The 19,772-nt window shown below is 52.3% G+C and overlaps 1 protein-coding gene and 2 non-coding genes across 13 annotated transcripts; all 3 read left to right on the plus strand.

The window, feature by feature from the left end:
- The first annotated feature begins 495 nt into the window (after positions 1 to 495).
- Positions 496 to 19,757, plus strand: AGBL5 (ATP/GTP binding protein like 5). 11 transcript variants are annotated; one of them, XM_027620406.1, is made up of 17 exons: positions 499 to 727; positions 2,158 to 2,298; positions 3,749 to 3,914; positions 4,135 to 4,306; positions 4,616 to 4,779; positions 5,338 to 5,515; positions 5,780 to 5,958; positions 6,379 to 6,835; positions 7,322 to 7,491; positions 7,795 to 7,930; positions 8,585 to 8,787; positions 9,413 to 9,624; positions 16,850 to 17,005; positions 18,076 to 18,182; positions 18,484 to 18,530; positions 19,014 to 19,144; positions 19,516 to 19,757. In XM_027620406.1, exons 1-16 carry the CDS (start codon positions 655 to 657, stop codon positions 19,060 to 19,062), a joined length of 2,610 nt encoding a protein of 869 aa, XP_027476207.1. In that variant the 5' UTR covers positions 499 to 654; the 3' UTR covers positions 19,063 to 19,144; positions 19,516 to 19,757. The 11 variants fall into 11 exon arrangements, with proteins under 11 accessions (XP_027476202.1, XP_027476200.1, XP_027476208.1 ...); XM_027620401.1 differs by lacking the exon at positions 18,484 to 18,530 and having other exon boundaries at positions 496 to 727; positions 5,912 to 5,958; XM_027620399.1 differs by lacking the exon at positions 18,484 to 18,530 and having other exon boundaries at positions 498 to 727.
- TRNAY-GUA lies at positions 1,503 to 1,592 on the plus strand. Its single transcript is given in 2 exon segments — positions 1,503 to 1,539; positions 1,557 to 1,592. It is a non-coding gene; the product is annotated as a tRNA-Tyr (tRNA).
- TRNAA-AGC lies at positions 1,931 to 2,003 on the plus strand. Its single transcript has one exon. It is a non-coding gene; the product is annotated as a tRNA-Ala (tRNA).
- Positions 19,758 to 19,772: the final 15 nt, after the last annotated feature.

Below are 19,772 nucleotides of genomic sequence, written 5' to 3' on the forward strand. Positions count from 1 at the left end.
AGAAATCAGACAAAAAGTCCCATATTTTATTTGCCAGAATAGGCAAATCGATAGAGCAAAAGCAGATTAGTGGTTGCCGGGGTACGGAGGAAGCCATGGTGGGGAATGATGGCTTAAAGGGTACAGGATGTTCTTCTAGAGCGATTTAAAAAAAAAAAAAAAGTTTGAAAACTAGAGAGAAGTGATCATTTGCATCATACTGTGAATGCACTAAGTGGCACTGAATTGTTCATACTTTAAAATGGCTAATGGTACGTTATGTGAATCTCTCCTTAAAAAAAACAGAGAAGTCAGCAGAAGTGAATATGTTGTTTCCCAGCATCCCCTCCCCTCGAGAAAGAGAGCCAGCCAGCACGCTAAACGCCGAGCCAAGAAAACTGCCCAAGTTAACGCTCTCGGACACAATGGTAGCATTTGCAGCAACAGAATGAGGTTAAACCAAGAAATTGGTGGGAAGACGTCAACCACTTGCATTGTGGGTGGGCGCAAGGGTCAAAGCGGTGCTGTGCTCAATGACAGCAGAGACGTCGGATTTAAACACCAGCCTGAGAGTACCCATAAAGTGTCGGAGCTGCGAATGGGCCTGAAACCATGTCCCGACCTGAATTTGCGCAGGGAGACTGACTCCAGGTAGCACAGGCCGCAGAGCGGGGAATGGCCCAGGTCTCCCCGCACGCCCGCCCCGCCAGACCACCAAGCAAGGCTTCACCCGGCACCGGGGTATTAGGTTTGTTTCTAAGGCCCAGGAACTTATGGGGGGGCAAAGGAGTGGAGGCTGGCATTCCAGGCCCCTGGAAAGAGGCGCGAAGGCGTGACGGGGTAGGGGCAGGGGCGGCGGAGTGGGCTCGGCCCGGCTCAGGGCCCGGAACCGCCGGGTTTGTGTGCTGGCCGACGGGGCGCCGCCGGCACGCCGCTAGCAGCTCGGTGGTTCGGCCTTCTCATGCTCCAGCCAGAACGAACAGATCCTGGCCAAACGGTGGTTAACTGACCGAATGAATGTCCTTCACGTCGGGAGAGCAGTAGGATTTTATTGGCGCCCCCCGAGACACCCAAGGGAAAATTAGAGCAAATAACGAAAGTAAACCCTCGGCTTTGCAAACGGGGCTTGCGCCTTGCAACTGCGGAGCACGCTGCGTCCCAGCCGCGCTGGGAATATGCTGCCCAGCAGCCCGAGGTTGCGGGCGGGATCTCAAATTGCGTCCGCAATCCGATAAAAGCCACGGGGGGTGAGGAGGTGCCAGGTTTTTTGTTTTGTTTTGTAAAAAGCAGGGAAATGGAAGGGAAGTGTATTGCGCATTTCCTTCGTCCAGAGTTGAGAAGTGGGTCCTTTGCTCGCACTTCTGTTTCCGGCTTCCTTTGTTCTGTGCGGGGGGCTCGGCGGGGCGAGCTCCTCTATAAAGTGTTGGGGTGGGGCAGTTTTCCTTAAAACCCTTTAGATTCTGTCAGTGATGCGGCCTTGGTAAGCATTAGGGAGGAACTGGCAGGTGTTGGGGAGAGCGGAGCCTTCGATAGCTCAGTTGGTAGAGCGGAGGACTGTAGTGGAGTGAGCTGCGGCAATCCTTAGGTCGCTGGTTCGATTCCGGCTCGAGGGACTTCGTGTAATCTTTTTAGCCTCCGCTTAATTCAATTATCCCGTAGGGAGAAAGTTTCACTCAGACGCCCGCTGTGCATTTGCAGGAGCACTGCAGCTCTTTGGTAAAACAAATGTGCGGTACGTAGTCAGGATCCAATCCCGCGCTCTTGTGGGTTAGATGCGAAGATATGTATTACTATTACTTGCGTGTGATTATTATATGCCTGCTTTAAAAAATCTTGCCCATGACCCCCACCGTACTCTGCTGTATAAACGTCTTGAACTACGGTCGGTCCTCGGGTCAGCGGCCAGCCCAGAACAGCCTGTAAGGCAAAGGGAAGAGGAATGGCAGTAAGCGGGGGATTAGCTCAAATGGTAGAGCGCTCGCTTAGCATGCGAGAGGTAGCGGGATCGATGCCCGCATCCTCCACTCGGGCTTTTCTCTCTTTTTTTTTTTTTTTGCCCCGTGCATCAGAGGATCTCTTAATAGCGGGAGATCCGCTGACTCAGGAAGGTGTTTTGTAATACACGGAGGAGTACGGTAAGTAATGATTAGCTTCGCACATTGTCCTTTTATTTTACAGGTGAGTCTTTTCCAGTTTATTTCCTGGTCACTTTGCGTTTTCCTCATCTTGACCGGCAGGCCGTTAACCGTCTTCTGAGAAGATGCGGTGGAACCCTCCGGCCCGACCTGCCGGCCGAGCCCCCAAACGCCACTGGCTCAGGTACCAGCTAACGTGCGAGGGAACCCCGGCGTGCTGACCAATGGCAGCGAGCCTTACTGGGCGGGTAGCCAGCTGTACCCGCGGCCAATAGGCGAGAGACTTCTTGTTTCCTGGCAGAGCGGGGTCCCGGCACCGCGGCGCTCGGGTTTTGTTTGGGTCCTGGGTGGAGGGCCCGGGTGCCGGGGCACGAGGTGGCGCCTCGCTAGCGGGAGAGGGAGCGGGATCGCCGGCCCCGAGAGAGGTGAGGGGCGCTGGGTGGAGCGCGGGCCCCGCCGGCCCCGGCCCCGCCCCCTTGTCAGCCCCTTTCAGCCCGGAGTCCCTCTGGAATGCCGCCCCGCCCCCCCTCCCGGCCCGGGCCTCCCCGGCCCCACCCCCACGCCCGTGGCCGCACCTCTGACCCCCCAGTCCCTCCTCGAGTGTGAGTCTGACTCGCCCCTTCATGCCTCCGAACCCCACCCTGCCCTGGGCGAGCTCGGTCAGTGTGAGGCGAGGGTCTGTCGGAGTCGAGGGTCGAGAAGCCACCCCTTGCCCCCAAGTGGGTGTCTACCAGCCACTTTTTTAGGGGTGCTCAGGATACCCATCCCTCACCCACAACTACTGCCAGCGTAGCTTTTTCAGGGACTCCAGTGCTTTGCAGGGCGGGAGGGGGCTGCAGACAAACCCATGCCCTAACTGGAATTGAGCTACTGTCTCCAGGTGAGCAGGTGGCTACTGCCCAGTTTCTTTTGTCTTGGCAAAGGCCGCAGTTCTCTAGTTTTCTTTCATAATAGGCATAAGGTAGTAACAAAAAAAGTAAGACCCAGCCCTTCCAGGGCTCAGGGGAGCGACCGACTGAATGCCTGTGAGGACAGAGGAGGGAAGAGAAGCAGCTGCCCGTTTAAACTTGGAACTTTCTTCTCTCCGCTCTGCTGGAGAGGGGGAAGCCAATCCAGGAACCAGAGATCCAGAAAGGCCACCTCTCAAGATGGCCATGTGTTGTGGTGGGTTTATCTGGGCTAGGTGTGGGAAATCTGACTTCTCTAATGTTATTCTCTAACCTTTGGGCTGCAGAAAAGTTTAGAATCTAGCATTTCTCAACATAGTTAAGCCATTGAGTACTTCATTTTGGAATAGCCAAGCTGTTGTAAAATGGGGTCGTTTTAGGTCAGTTATAAACTCTTAGTGTGGGGACAGAATACTGCTTTCTCTTAGTGTTTGCCAGAAAGCCACTTCTACCTTTTCTGAGGTGGAAAGAGCCTGTTGCTTCTTAGGGCACTCCCTAAGAATAGCTTTCATTTATCAGGAGATACCCAAAAAACTTGGTTTTCATTTTTCTTCCTCTCCTTCCTACGCTCCCCACCCCCAATTTTTCCCCAGCTCTCAGGGCCAGAGTGGGCAGGAGGATGCTTTCCCAGCCTCACCATGGAGCTGCGCTGTGGGGGCTTGTTGTTCAGTTCTCGCTTTGATTCAGGGAACCTAGCCCACGTGGAGAAGGTGGAATCTGTGTCTAGCGATGGGGAAGGAGGAGCAGGTGGGGCATCAGCCCCCATCAGCAGCATTGCCTCTTCCCCTGACTACGAGTTCAACGTGTGGACCCGACCCGACTGTGCCGAAACAGAATTTGAAAATGGGAACAGGTAAGAGGAAAGAAGTGGAGGGCGGAAGAAGGAGAAGAGAGGAGATGTCCATGTCCCCAAATCCCTGCTCAGTCAGCTCTCTTACAGTTCACTACCCTTCCTCTCTCCTTGCCTCCTCCCTACCGAATAGGCCTTTCCCAATTTCGCTTGCTCCAGCTGTCCCACATACGCTCCCTCCAACCCTCAGTATCCAGTGACCTGTTTCTCCTCTGGCCTGCAGGTCCTGGTTCTACTTCAGTGTCCGGGGAGGAACTCCAGGCAAACTCATCAAGATCAACATTATGAACATGAATAAGCAAAGCAAGCTATATTCCCAGGGCATGGCCCCCTTTGTGCGCACACTGCCCACCCGGCCGCGCTGGGAACGCATTCGAGATCGGCCCACGTTTGAGGTAAGTTCTCCATGAGGAGAAAGACAGACTGGGGTACTAAAAGTAGAGGAGGGGCAGGAAAGAGGAGTTAGCCTCAATACGGAGTACCAGGCAGGCGGCACACCCGGTTTTGGTATCCGCTTTCCCTCCAGTGCTAGCTGGAGTCCAAGATAAGCCCCTGCCTCAGGAAGCCTAGAAGGAGCCGACTGTCCTACGGAAAGTCCCAGAGGGAGGGAAGTTGGTCACTGTGCTGAGGGTGTAGGGTCAGTTCCTGGTGATCCCAGTAGGATCTTAGTTTTCACACCAATGGCCCCCCCTCTTCCTCCTCAGATGACAGAGACGCAGTTTGTGTTATCCTTTGTTCACCGTTTCGTGGAGGGCCGTGGGGCCACTACCTTCTTCGCCTTCTGCTACCCCTTCTCCTACACTGACTGCCAGGATTTGCTAAACCAGCTAGACCAGCGCTTTCTGGAGAACCACCCTACCCATAGCAGGTGCCGACCCCATCCTTACTCCTGCCACACAGTCCCGGACCAGACAGCCCCTCTGCTACTTCTGGAACTTGCCCCAGGAGCCCTGAACCATAAATGTCACCAGTTCTTTTTTCTGTACAGAATGTGGGACTTTGGGTACCTTGACAAATATGTGTATGACCTTGATCTCACTGTACCACCACCTACATTCCACTCAACCGCCTGCCCATTTCAAGCCTCTTAATATCCCAGCTCCCATCAGGTATCCAGAACTTAGCACTGCCATTGCCCAGCGCACCTTTTTTTCTGTCCAACAGAGGGCAACCGTGTACACAAAGTCATCTATCCTAGGGAGCCATAAACTGGGGAGAAAACAGTAAGTTCACCCTGTCCTGTACTCTGCATCCTAGCAGTGCAGACCACCCAAATCCTCAGCCTCATTTAACATTGTGAGGGACTATAAGGTCCCAAAGGTTAAGGTAAAAGACCAGATCCTACAAATCCTAGGCTGGTGATGAGGCTCACCTCTTGTTAGGACTTTAGGGGATTCTCCTGGCTTAATGATTTCTGTCCCCACAGTCCCCTGGATACCATCTACTACCACCGGGAGATCCTTTGCTATTCTCTGGATGGACTTCGTGTAGATCTGCTAACCATCACTTCCTGCCATGGGCTTCGAGAAGATCGAGAGCCCCGTCTAGAGCAGCTATTTCCTGATACCGGCACCCCCCGACCATTCTGTTTCACGGGCAAGAGGGTGAGTGGGAATATGGCCGAAAGATAGTACCTGGGCCTTTCCTTAGCCCCAGGCCCTGCTGACAGCTTAAGGCCACGTTCTCTCTGAGCATCCTGGCCACCGCCTTAGCCTGCACTGGGAGGCAAGCGTGGCTGCTCCCACTCCGCTTGCAGACTCAGCCAGCTGGAAATCCAGTGGCTACTCCTGCCCACCCCCCGCCTCATATCCTGTTAGAGTGGACCTATAGCGTGACTGGCCTAATGACCGCTCTCCTCTCCACCTCAGATATTCTTCTTAAGCAGTAGGGTACACCCGGGGGAGACTCCATCTAGTTTTGTCTTCAATGGCTTTCTGGACTTCATCCTTCGACCTGATGACCCCCGGGCCCAAACCCTGCGTCGCCTCTTTGTCTTTAAGCTGATTCCCATGTTGAACCCCGATGGTGTGGTCCGGGGCCACTACCGGTAAGAAGCCTCCCCAGCCTGTGAGGATTGCTCCCAGTCCCCCTCGTGTCCTCCATCTCAGTTAGACACTATCAGTCTCTCCTTTAACTTCTCCTGTATAACAGTCCTCTTGCACCCGAACAAGGGCAAGCCCATCTCCTTGTCTAGTGACCAGAGAAGGTGGCACATCTTGTGGCACTCTCTGGAAGGAGTAGTTAGAATAACTGCAGGTTCCACTGGGTGCAGGAAGCTGTGCTTAGGTCTGTGGTAGGGGTGACAGAAGATCAGGGAGAGGGCCTGTCCTCAATGCTTGCCTTCCTCATGCAGCCTGAGCCTCTCATTTTATAAGTCCATCTCCCATGGTCTCCCTTTCATCCACACTCACGTCTCCCCCACTGGCCCAGCCCTCTTGAGCCCGCTTCAGTCCCTGTCCTCCTACAGCACAGACTCACGTGGAGTGAATCTGAACCGTCAGTACCTGAGGCCTGACGCGGCCCTGCACCCAGCCATCTACGGGGCCAAAGCCGTGCTTCTCTACCACCACGTGCACTCCCGTCTGAACTCCCAGAGTCCCTCTGAGCACCAGCACAGTCCCCGGCTCCCTCCAGATGCTCCCCTTTCCGACCTCGAGAAAGCCAACAATCTCCAAAATGAAGCTCACCTCGGGCATGCATCTGATGGGGACAACCCTGAAGCCTGGACGCAGACCAAGCCAGCAGAACAGAAGCCCAGCAGTGTGTGGATTATGCCCCAACAGTCCGCTGAGGCTGAGCAGCCAGCCCCCGACACCATCCCCCCTAAAGAGAGTGGTGTCGCTTACTACGTGGACTTGCACGGACATGCTTCCAAAAGGGGCTGCTTCATGTATGGCAACAGCTTCAGTGACGAGAGCACCCAGGTAGGGAGCCCCGGGGTGTCATGGGAGTGTGGGGGCTGTGGCAGGTCAGGAGATAAAGCTTAGGCCACAGACAGAGGGAAGGTGGCCTTTTGGCCAGAAGGCCTGTGGCTGCAAGAGATAGTCTACCTCCAGACAAACTTCAAAGAGTCGAGAAGGGTTGGCACTGGGGCTTTGTCTCGGTCATTACATCATGACCTTTGAACGAAGGTCTTTATTGTAGTTTGGGAATCCAGGGGGAAAGGACAAGTTTGCATTATTGGAGAGAAGAAGCTAAGAGCTTAAAAAGAGGCGGATTTGTACCTTTCCAACACCTGGAAATCATATCAGGCATATGGTGAGAATTCCAGAATGCTGCCTACTGCTGATGGTTGTAATGGTATCTGCCGTGGGTTTAGTCCCACAGCCCCGTTTGCCATCTCTTCTTTGCCCGCCCGTTCCTCCCTTCTGTCTGTCTCTCCTGAGTTGCCTTTTCCCTCCCCCAAACAGGTGGAAAATATGCTGTATCCAAAGCTCATCTCCTTGAACTCCGCACACTTCGACTTCCAGGGCTGCAATTTCTCGGAGAAGAACATGTACGCCCGAGACCGCAGGGACGGCCAGTCGAAGGAGGGAAGCGGTCGGGTTGCAATCTACAAAGCCTCAGGGATAATCCACAGGTTGGCTAGAAACTGGGGCGTAGCTGACGAAGTACCTTCAGGAAACCACCACCCAGTCTAGGCTGTCTGAGGAGCAGGGGACAGCCCAAGCCTTCTCTAAAGACAGGCTTATCATTAGCATCACTGTCTTTGGTCCAGGACTCTGTCTTTTGGGGACTTCCTGGGTATGCCAGACTGTGCCGAGGCTAGGTCTTATTAGCACTTTGTTCCAAGTGATTAGTTCTTAGACCACCGAGGCTGTCCCCCATGGTTCTGTCCTGATTCTGTCCAGGCAGGACACTGATAAAGGTCTCTGTGTCTTAGCTACACACTGGAATGCAACTACAACACTGGGCGCTCGGTGAACAGCATCCCTGCCGCCTGCCATGACAACGGGCGTGCCAGCCCCCCTCCCCCGCCAGCCTTCCCCTCCAGATACACTGTGGAGCTCTTCGAGCAGGTATGGAGGCACGGGGTACGTGGGGCAAGGGGGAACTTCCAAATCTGGAAGGGCCTTCGCTCATGCGGCCTGACTCGGGTCCCTTGAAGAGAGGCTCACCACTGTCACCATCTCACCCGGGAGTTCTATTCCTCAGCTCACGTCAGGGGCAGGCCTTGACTGTCATGGTATTGAGAGGGTGAACAGGCGCTATTTCTAACCCCGTACCACGGAGACTCCCCGGCACATCTGAGTCAGGGTCTTTGCCTCTGAGCTCATCTTCCTCCTCCTGCTGGGTTTATTCCCGCCTGGGCTTGAAAGCATCGCCTCTACATACACTGGTCTTGATGACCTCTGGGCCCCTAGGGCAAGAGAAGTAGAAAGAGCTAGCAGGTTATTGAAGAGCTCGAGGCGCCTTCTGCTAGAATTCCTTCCTGGTGCCAGCCAGAAAGCACACCTGCTCTTGCCCATAAAGGATGCGGGCCCCCAACTGAGCAACGGTCTAGGAAACAGCTTTAAATCTGCTGAGATAAACAACCCTGGCACAAAATTTGGGGCACCCACTGAGAAAATGTGAGGCCTGGCCTCCCCTGCCGCTGTGCTCTGCAGGGTACCCCAACACAGCAGCCTGGGTTGGAAGTCCCAGATGCTGAGCCAAATTGGGCTACCCCGCAGGTGGGACGAGCTATGGCCATTGCAGCTCTGGACATGGCAGAATGCAATCCATGGCCCCGGATTGTACTATCAGAGCACAGCAGCCTCACGAACCTCCGCGCCTGGATGCTAAAACATGTGCGCAGCAGCCGAGGCCTGAGCAGCATTGTGAACGTGGGTGTCAACAAGAAGAGAGGCTCTCGAACTCCACCCAAAAGTAACAGGTAAGACCCACAGGGTGGAGAGAGGAAACGGTAGGAAAGTGGAACAGGACTCTAGAGCAGGAAGTGCCAAGGAATTTGTGTTCCTTCCCTACTCAGAAGGATCACATGGTGGATATTTTCAGAGTAAATTAAAATTGGTAAGATTAATGCATTTTTTGGAAATGGGGTCCTCTTCCCTTTTACCTGGAGCTATATACTTCCTAGGCATCTGAAAACCAGGCCAGGGGATTCCCTACTCAGAGCCCTGCACAAAATTAAATATAATTGCAGTGGTGGTGGGAGCAAGGTCTTGGCTTCCAGTGGTTGGGAACAACGCGGGGGTCCAAGGGCCAGCACGAGGGAATAAGCGGGGAATTCACTGAGGGTTAAAGCTGCCAGAGACAGCCCTATAGCTCTTCGGGTGCTTTCCGCGAGAGCAGCTATGTGTGAGCGTAGGCATTCCAAGATCAGCCGGTATGCCCCGGGTCGGACACCTTGTCCGTGGATGCAAACTCCTCCCTTCTCTCTTGCAACAAGTCCGTGTGCCTGTACCCCTGGCGCTGCTTTACTGAGCATCAGACCCTGGGGACAGCCTTGGGACACAGCCTCCCTGGCCCGGGGTTAACCGGCCTCTGCTTTTTTGCAGCGGCTTGCCTGCTTCCTGCTCTGAAAATCCCTTGAGCCGGGCGCGCAGCTTTAGCACTGGCACGAGTGCTGGGGGCAGCGGCAGCAGCCAGAACTCCCCACAGATGAAGAACTCCCCCAGCTTTCCTTTTCACAGCAGCCGGCCTACCGGGCTGCCAGGCCTGGGCTCTAGCACTCCAAAGGGCAGCCACCGGGTGCTGGGCCCTGTCAGAGGTAAGCCGGTCTGGGAGCCCCTGCAACAGCTGTTCAGTTGTTTGGGGCATTGCTGGGGGAAGTGAGAGCTTGAAGATACACACTTGGCTGGGACCAAGGGGTCAATCAATAAAATTAGTTTATAGCAGCATCTGCAGCCTCTCCTGCGACCTTGGTGTTCCCTGCGCCACGAGCTCCAGAGCAGTAGTGTGTGTGGCCCGGGCAGGGGACCTGGGCACCGGGGCTTCAGCACATGCTGGGAAGCAGGGGGCTTTCCAAGGCCAAAACCCGAGCTGAAGCAGGGCCACACTGAAATGCGGAGGCTCCGCAGCAGGGCCGGCGTCAGTCTGTCTTGTCGGGAGCAGTGTAAGGAAATGTCCTCACGACGCAAGCTGCAGCACCGTAGAGCCGGAGACCCCTAGCCGAGGTCTCTGTGGGATGACACTGTCCCTGGCTTCAGAGCCTGTTCAGAAAGTGGTATCAGAAGGATTCCAACTCTTACAACGAAAAATGGAAGAACTACAGACAGCTTCTGGTTGAGGCTTACTAAGCAGCAGTCTGGCCTCTTCCGGCAGTGGCCACGGCTGCTCAACGGGGCATCAGTACCCCTAGGCTGGGCTTGAGGAGACCCTGCCTGATGAGAGATTCTGGGTTCAAATGTGTAACAGAAACAGATGGGCCTTTAGGGAAAAAGAAGAGGCGGGCTATGGAGCCATTCCTTGGGAGTGACTCAGACTTCAGTGGGGAGAGACTGCTGTGGTACCACTTCTAGAAATACACTAACCCCCAGATCAGTATTGTTTGTGGCCTCGGGGCTGGAGAAATCCTGCCAGAGCATGGAGGCTTGTTAGCTGGAGCTAAGAGTTCTGCAGGTCTTCAGGCTGCACTCGTCCTGCTTAGCGCTTCCCCGGGACAGACCAGAAGCTCGCACTGGGCTGTGGGAATCTGCCTGCACTGGGTAGAGCAGCACACGGGAGACAGCAGCTTTGACCAGTAGGACCTTTTCTCCCTGATAAGCAACGCACTTACCCTGCGTACGTTCCAAGCCCCATTCTTTGGGATTCTCCCATCACTGGGACAGGATGCTTTTGTATACTGTGTTTGAAGGACAGTATTAAAGTAATACTAACGCTGTGTATTTAAATAGCATTAAACAGTGAACAAAACAGAATCGCATATACATTTCATTTGATCCTCACAGGGACCTGTGGGGTGGATGGTGTTTCCATTTCTCTGGTGAGAAAACGGAGGCTGTGGAAGGGGGACTTGTCCAGGATCTCACAGCTATTCGTGGTAGCGTTATTCAAGCTTCTTACTATTCAAACTTCCTCTAATTTCTTTTCCCTTTTTTTCTTTACTTTTCTTTCTCTCTCTCTTTTTCTTTCTCTCTTTCTTTCTTGTCAGCCTCTCATACCTCTTCACTCATAGTTCCTGGGAAGGAATGTCAGCGTCCTAGATCCCCCTCCCCTGACTACAAAAGAGAAATAGGAAAGAGTCCTCTCTAGGTCCATGTCCTCCCTGGAGGATTCTAGGCAGTTTCAAATCAGTATTTTATTATCATCCCCACCTCCACCCCAATGCAGAGTGCTGTATGAAGCCCCTTCAGTGAGGGACATGTATTCTGTGTCTGCTACTTCCCCCAGATAATTAAGAGAAAATGTGCATATTCAGTACTAAGGATTTCCTTACAGGAAACAGACCTAAAACAGTCAGTCAACAGAACATAAAAAGCACACACTCATTATAAACACAGGGGACTTGGGGAGCCACTGTCGTAGATAAACTCAAGAGTAATTAGCCAAAGAATGCTCAGTTGAGAAATGGTTTTGAAGAATGGATGCTAGTATATGGCCTGATAAAAACATTCCAGAGATGAGAATGGTAGCCAGGACCAGCACTGCTGCGTAGAGAGGACAAGAAGCAAACATACCCAGCTGGCTCAAAGGGCCAAGCCCTTCGGCACCGAAATTAGGTGAAGAGAGGCAGGAGGAAGAAGTTGAAATGTCTTGAAAACAAAGATTATGAGTTAACTGAGACACAGCAACGATTGTGTGCTTCAGAGAATGATGAGAACAAAACACATATGGAAGAGCAGCCTGTGAACTGTGTGGATTGGGCAGGCAGGGGGAGGGGAATCCTCGCTGTAGTTTATCCATGAGATGGCTAATGGCTGTACCAGGGTCCAGAAGGGAGAGATGACTATATGTATCAGAAACAGAGGTGGCAGGGTTCAGTGATGGTGGAAGAAGGGCAAACTAAGAGTTTCAAGGCTATCAGCCAAAGGAAAGAGTCATGGTGATATTAAGACATTGTTTGGGAGAAAAGGTGTTGAGTTTATTTATTCTAGACATGCCTGGATGTCGTGGGCTAACTATATGGAGGTGTCCTGCAGGCAGAAAAAAGAGCCAGCCTGTAGAAAAGGTGACAACAAGGTTGGATCTAGGCGTCATCCACACATGCAGGTAAAACAAGTGAGAATCGATGTCCCCCCAGGGGAATGAACTCAAAGCAGAAAAAAAGAGTAAGAGACACCTGGGGACTTGCGTCAATATTTGTAAGACCTGAGAAACTATGTGTCTAAAGTCATAGAAGGTTGAGAAAGGGGTTACTAATGAGACCAAACAGGAATACTCTAAGGAGGTGAAAAGGTCAGAGTGCTGGAATCTTGACTCCAGTGCTACAATTTTTGCTGCTTCATCTCCTAAAATCCCTGATAGGACTCCAGGATAGGAGACTAGGCCTGGCTTAGGATAGGGACCTGCAGTGCAGACTGTGGTATCTGGACTGGGCTTCTTCAACCAACCCTCGGAGAAACAACTTTGTCCAGTTGATCTGGCCTGTAGCTTTGTGCTATTTCCTGGCTCCACACATCTGGCTCTTTGGCCCCTGCCACATCCAGGCATACTCTGTCTTCCAAGATAGGAAGAACACAACTCCCATATCTCTGAGACCGAACTATAAAGCAGCTATACTGGCCAAACCCAAAACTGAGACTGTGATTTAACAAAGGATTTTTTTCTGACTTGGAAATTTATGAGAAATTTTCCACTAATGTATAAAAGTCATATCACACTTAACTATACATTTAATTTACAACTACCCTTTATTGGCTAAAACATAGCATGAGATTGTGCTATCCAGAAAACTTCAGAAGAGATCTAGGCAGCCAGCTAGAAGCTTAAAGCAGAGGTTCAGGGAACTAGTCTGGCAGGTTCCATCCTCAAGGCTGGAGGGTGTGGCATTTTAGAAGGCCAACGTGTCAGGCAACTCGGGGATGAACGGGAATGTCCCTGGGACAGAAGGCTGCAAGAGCCTCCAAGGAAGCCCTGACCCCCACCACCCTCTGACCGCAGCGCCAGCTAGCTTACCTAGTTCCCCCAGCTGCAAAGGAGGTCCTGAGCAGCACCTTCCCTGCTCTGCGGGCAAGCTCCAATCCAGCAGGCGCAGAAGCGCTCGCCGAGCCGAGGAAGGCGAGGCCATGGGAATAGCTAGTCCACGACTGAGTCAGGAAAGCTGAAAGCCTGCAAGATACTGGTGCAGAAGGAGGTGCAAGCAGAGCTCGAAGGCAGGCCTGCTGGGGAGAGAGTGGATAAGTCAACCGGCTTTTCCGGTCAGTCCTGCAGGGCACAGGACTAAGGTGAGGCCAGCGGGGCACCCAGGACTCAGGGTCAGGCCAAGGCCTTCTCACATGGTGCACCCTAGGTGGTTCCTCCTAGTCCTGGCCCTGGATCCAGGCAAGTCCCTCTCAAGAACAACCTGGCCCATCTGGCAGGCCCCTGGGGTAAAAGAGGCAAGGTCAAAGTGGAGGCAGTCAGCTGGCACCCTTCCGCTGCCCAGTCCTCCCTTCCAGCTCCGGCCCTTCTGCCTGTGGCTACTAGAATTCTTTCCTGGCCTCTGCTGCGCCGTGGCTCAGCAGACGGGCGGTCCTGGCAGAGCAGGCCAAGCCCCACGGCAAGTGGAGGCGCCTCTGACAAGCGAGTCAGAGGACAGAAAGAACGCCTCCAGCACCATCCTGCTTCTACTTTTTCTGCTGCAAACCAGTTTCGTGGTGAAGGGCAGATGAAAGCTTATCTGAGGGCAGGACGTCTCCTGACACATCCATTTATTCCCTTAGCGCCTAGCACTGATTAAATGACCAGCAAATAACGTGTTGAAGGAATAAAAGGCAGGAAGTGGGAAGCCAAATAAAAGCTGGTCTCACCCTCCCCCACCTCGCTCCAGAGGGCATCGGTGAGGCCCACGGCCGTGCCAGTGACTCAGATCTAGGGCGCTACACGGAGGGGCAGTTCCAAAGAGGTCTCGGGGGGGGGGGGCATGATGCCAGACCTGGAAGCGGTGAGACCTAACTCCTGCACTGGGGAGGGCAGTCCACCTCTACCTCAGACCGTGCCCCAGGGTTATCCTCCCACTCCCAAAGTGGAATTTCTGGCTGATTACCATAAGAATACAGTCTCACAACCTCTGGAAGCAAAGCTGATTCACGTATCACTCTGCACTCAGCCTTAAGCCACTGACTCTAGAGTTTAGAACCAAGAAGTACTTGGGGCTCCTCCCTTAAATCGTCTCAGTGGGGACTTAGAAGGCCTGATTATACCAGGGGCCAGAAGTCAAAACATGAGAAATTGGGTTGTGCGCTCACACTGCCAAGTCCAGAGGCAGGCCTGGCCAGGTTTTAAGACTGAGTTAAAATGCAATCTTTAAATGTTTTATCCTTTCCATGTCAGGCCTCTCTCCTAAACCAGACTGGCCTCCCATCCTTAAACTCTCATTAAGGGCAGGATTCTGGAGTTGTATCCGTGGTATCCTTCCCAGAACACCTACATTCACACTGATAGTCTTTACACCAAATGCCTGTTTTACTTCATACCTTCCGGAGTGTTTCTCCGTTCTTGCTACAACCTACAAATGTCCCAAAGGTTTTCATTTGCTTTCTTACCTGCTCTTTCTTACCTTTCCTGGGATAGGTGAGGCTTCATCCTTTAACATGATTTCAGCATACCCCTGTATAGAGGTATTCCTCAGATCCATCCTTCATCAAGTTCAGGTTCATTTCTGCCTATTATGCACTGTCATTTGGACATCATCCTGATACCGTTGTTTTACTGAAGAATTACCCAGGTCTGGGTTCTGCAGTATTTCTTAAGTCATTGGTGGTGGGTAACATTTCAGGTTATTTGACCATGGCCATGAGTCTCTGACTTCTGCTGTCTTTCACTGCTGTGTCACCTCTTATTGGCACCCTACGGTCTGTTGTTTATTATTGACGCATAGTTGACAGGTCTGGTAATTTTTGACTCTTGGCTATAGCTGGTACCCAGCCTCTCAACAAACTTCTCAAAGCTAAAGTAGTTTCTGTCCTGAAATCTCTCCCTTTTTTCTATTCCTTATTCACATAAGTATCAGTTTTTAAAAATCTGGTTTGGGACTTCCAAAGGTAGCCTTGTCACTGCTAGCTACTGCTGAGTATAGCTGGACAAGTTATTGTCACCTACATCCTGAATTAGATGTGTTTTCCATCTAATACGCGTTGCTTTGTCAGGGGCCAACTGGCATCCTGTGACCGCCACTGAATTCAGCTCCATGAATGTTAATAGCCCATTTGGTCTGAGAGCATTTTGGCACCTCCTGTCCCTCTGTGATGTGGAAGGACCTGCCAAACCCAAAAGCCTCCCTACCCAATCCAGCCACATCTGCTCTCAGAACTTGTAGCAGTGACGCTTTAACCACAAGGAGTGGACCAGAGAGAGCTGCCACACAGGGCATAAGCCTGTGTCCTTAGGCTCAGAGAGATTACTGAGGCAGCCCGTGTCTATAGTGGGTGTCTGCTATTCAGGAAAACGAAACCTTTACTAAAGTCTCTGGTTTTCTAGGCAGAATTTTGTAGGCATTGGGATATGTAGACTGGAAAAGACAAAGTCTCTATCTTCAAGAGATTCAAGTTTCAAGTAGAACACTAGTTAAGATTTATTGAGTACTGTGTGCCAGGCACTATCATAAGTACTTTACATGTACTAACTTATTTCATTAAGGAGACAAAACCCATAAACAATTACTAGCCAGGTGAATAAAAGACAACGAAGGGAAACAGTTAATTCTACCTGTGATGGTCAAGGAGGCTTCACCGAGGTGACATTTGAGATGGGGCTTGTAAAGTTTGACTAGAAGAGGAAACAGACGCTGCAGAAGAACCATTGGGCTAGCAGCCACAGGGGCAACAGTAAAGGGTATGAAGGGTCAAGTCAGCACCCTACGAAGGGTGGGTAGCCTGGAACCACAGCGGGTGGAGCTCTGAAGGCCATGTTGAAAGGTTGAGACTTTATCCTTTAAAAGACCTTCAGTATCCCCCCCTGGCCTGAACCAAATAATTTTTTGATCAGGTCTAGGCTTTGGAATAACTTCTGGCGCCAGTGTGAAAGACCACTTGTTAAAAGGGAAGGGATTCAAGCTAGGGCAACCAGCAGGGCGTTTTTTTGTTTTTTGTTTTGTTTTTTGTTTTTGTTTTTGTTTTTCCCCAAAAGCCTGATGAGAGAGACAAAGACCTGTATCTGGACATGGGCCAAGGCAAGGGAGAATGAAGAAGGAATCCCAGTGAAGGCAGCGGCAGTGTTTGCCAGATTTGGTTAAACATGAATCAAAATGTAAGCAAGGAGTCAAAAGATGAAACAACGTTTCCAGCCCATTTTTCACCAAGATAAGAACAAAAGGAAGGATGGGAGAAAATAAGTTTTGCTGAGGTCACGAGAGACTAGCAGGTAGAGATGCCAGTGGACCACTGACCTGCAATCCCAGGGAAAGGGCCAGCGAGCAGCTTGAGAGTTTAGAGTATACAGAGCAGGAGGGGACCAAGAGTAGAATTGGGGGGGGGGGGTGAGCACTGGTATTTGGGGGCAAGGAAGAGCAGACGAAGAAGGGGCAGTTAGAGGTAGGAAAACCTAGGGGAGCCATGTTTCAGAAGCCAAGCTCAGTCACTTCTCTGCCAGAAGAGAACTGAACTGTTCAGAAATGAACTGGTGAGTGAGTAGGCTGGTTAGCCACGGAGAGGTGGATGAGGGCTGGCTGTGGCCTGGATAACTGGAATAAATGTCAGAGGTCCTTCTACCCATCTGAGATTTGCTTCTGAAGAGGGGTGCTGGTGTGATAACACGCCTGAGAGCCGGCACCTCCTGAGCAGGGGGCGCCAGAAGGACAGTGGAGCACCAGGGCCTCGCTTATTTGCCCCTTTCTCTCCTGTGTCCCTTCCACTCAGAGCCCCGAAGCCAGGACAGGAGACGGCGGCAGCAGCCACTGACCCATCGCCCTACTTCAAGCATCCTGGCCCCGTCCCTAAATCCTGCTAGTTCTAGCCCGGCCTCCTCACCCAGCATGGGCTCCTGTCTGCTGCCCAGCTCACTCAGCATATCAGGTCTGTACCCATGGCCAGCAAGATCTGGGTGGGCCAGCCTCCTTCCTTCCCTACCACCGAGGGTATAGACCAGGCTCCCTGCTAGGCTTAAACCAGTCCCTTCAGCTCCCTTGCCACCTGACCTGGACTTCTTTCTTGACTTGATGTCATGCAGCCCTCTGCACAGCAGGGATTATCAGTTACCCTCCTGGATTACCCTAAACTCCTAAAGCACCTATGCCCTTGTACAGGAAGCTGGAAATTGTCTTTGTATAATAAAATAAGAGTTACCATCTCTTGAGTGTCTACTATGTGGCAGGCACTGCTCTAAGCACATTACCTCACTTAATCCTCATTTTTAAAACTTAACAACCCGAGTACCTGCTACTTTGAGCTTCCTGACTCCAGCTTAGACAAAACTGAAGAATGAAAAAGACATAGGTCTTTCACCAGTCATCGGCAGCAAATGCTGTGTAACCCCATCATCCACAGAAAACCTAGGCCACCTGCTCTCCTTTTAAGTTATACCCCCAGCTCTGTAAAGGACTGGATGAGAAAGAGTCCTAAGACTCCAGCCCAACACCTTGTAACTCGCTCAGAGCCTGTAACTCCCAACCTGTCAACTGTCTTCAATGGGTAGCCCACAATCCACCAGTCTTGGGTACTTACTTGATCCTTAAACACTTACTCATTTGAATGGGACAGGCTCTTAGCTCTATAAATTCAGAGTGGCTCGGCTTGATGGGCTGTGATTCAAGATCCAAGCTGCCCCTCCAGCCCTTGGACCAGACTAGAGCATGCCGTGCTTTTCAACCAGGGGCCATTCTGCCCACTAGGGAACACGCGGCAAGGTCTGACGACATTTCTGGTTGTTACAGTGGAAGCGGGGCAGGGGAAGAAGAAATGCTACCCAGTGGGTAGAGGCCAGGAATGCTGCTTAACATTCTACAATGCACAAGACAGCCCCCCATAACAAAGAATTATCCAGCCCAAAATGAAATATTGCCAATCCTGAGAAAACCCTGATCTAAAGGAAGCTACCCCCGCTTCTCTGTGGTCTCCTACCCTGATATGTTTCCTTCGTTTCCTAGGGAGCAGCTGCTCACTCCTGTCCTCAGGGGACAAGCCAGAGGCTGTCATGGTGATTGGGAAAGGGCTGCTAGGACCTCGAATCCCCTGTATCAGGACACGGTTGCAGGTAACATTTTTGGGTCTTCCCCAGCCCCCAGCGAAACAACCCTGGCAGAGCCCAGCAAGGCATTGTTCATCTCGGCAGTGGGAGGGAGAATGCTCAGTACTGCTTTCAGCCTCTCCCCTCAACCGTATCAGAAAGCTACTCTGGTACCTGAGTGCCTCCGTCTGTCCAGTGCCCCCAGTCCCTTCAGCCAGGTTTCTTGCTTGCTTCCAACCCATGTCCCTGCCAGATATACCCCAACCTCAGCCTGCTAGCTTTGGCTTTGCCGGCCCCTGCCCTTAGCTTCTCCTCTCTTTCTGCCCAGACCTGCCCGAAGAGAGTTCCCGCCAGGAGGGGTCCCGGATTCCCCAGGTAACACATCTGGTTGCTGCTCCTAAGAACAGCTGTACCACCAACTCCAGTTCAGTCCGGTCCCCATGCTAAGTTGGCTGAAGCTGGGTATAGGCAGAAACTGGATGGTTGAAACCACAGCTGCTCTGGCAGGGGCTGAGGCACACAAGGCTCTGAGGGAGATCTCCCAATTCTCCAGCTGCTTTCCACACACTGCTTCTCTATTTAGCCAGATGTTAGCCATGATACAACCATGGAGGTTAAATACTGGATCCTTTTGCCTCCCCTAGTTAATTAAGACTTGGAGTCACAGACTGAACCCAAGAATTCTCTATTATCCTGCCTTACCTTCTCAGCCAGGGACAGTGCCCAGAAATTCAAGGTCCCAATACCTATGTTGACCCCTATACTACATTCTTACGCATGGAAACTCTAGAAGCAAACCCAGAAGCAAAACAGTTCATGGAAGAATCCAGCCTCTTAGCCCACCCCGTATCCATACAGGCTAGGCCCAGGTTGGGCCGGGGCTCACCGCCGACTCGCAGAGGGATGAGCGGCTCTTCCGGCCCCACATCCCCTATACCCCGGACAAGGGAGAGCAGTGAGCCGGAGCCGGGACCCCACTCTGCACCAGGGTGAGCACCCGGGTCCAGTCCCTGACCCCACCTCACTTCTATCCCTTCATTCTCATTTCTGCCGTTCAGGACCATTTTCTTCCTTCCCTACTCCCTCTGACTCCCAAAAGACTAAAGGTACTTTCATTAAGAATCTTGTCCCTGAATTTTTTCCCATCATGGCCTCAATCTTCCCTCCAAACAGACAAGAAAACAACTTCTTGTTAGGGCCTAAGGCCTAGGAGCTGGCTCGTTCCAGCATCAGCCCACTGTGCAATGCTCAACCCCTCTATTCTTACCATCTCGCCTTCTCATCTCCCAGCCCCTGGCAAACAGACCAGAAGAGGGGCAGAGTTTTCACAACCCTGATTCCTCTCTCTTCTCTGTTGCAGGCTGCCTCAGGCCGGGCCCCCACGGCCCCACTCTGCCCCTGCCTTTTCTCCTATTTCTTGTAGTCTGTCTGATTCCCAGTCCCGGATTTGTTACAGCGGGGGGCCCTTGGGCCAACCTGAGGTTTGTTTTGTCCCTAAATCTCCCCCACTCACTGTCTCTCCCCGGGTCTGATGCCTCAACCTTCATGCCCGGTATACAGTCCCAAGATGGGAACACAGTGGGGAATGTGCTAGTCCCCTCCCTCAGCTGTTGATTC

Source organism: Zalophus californianus, chromosome 8 (genome assembly GCF_009762305.2).
Source record: "Zalophus californianus isolate mZalCal1 chromosome 8, mZalCal1.pri.v2, whole genome shotgun sequence".
In the NCBI taxonomy this organism is placed as follows: Eukaryota; Metazoa; Chordata; class Mammalia; order Carnivora; family Otariidae; genus Zalophus; species Zalophus californianus.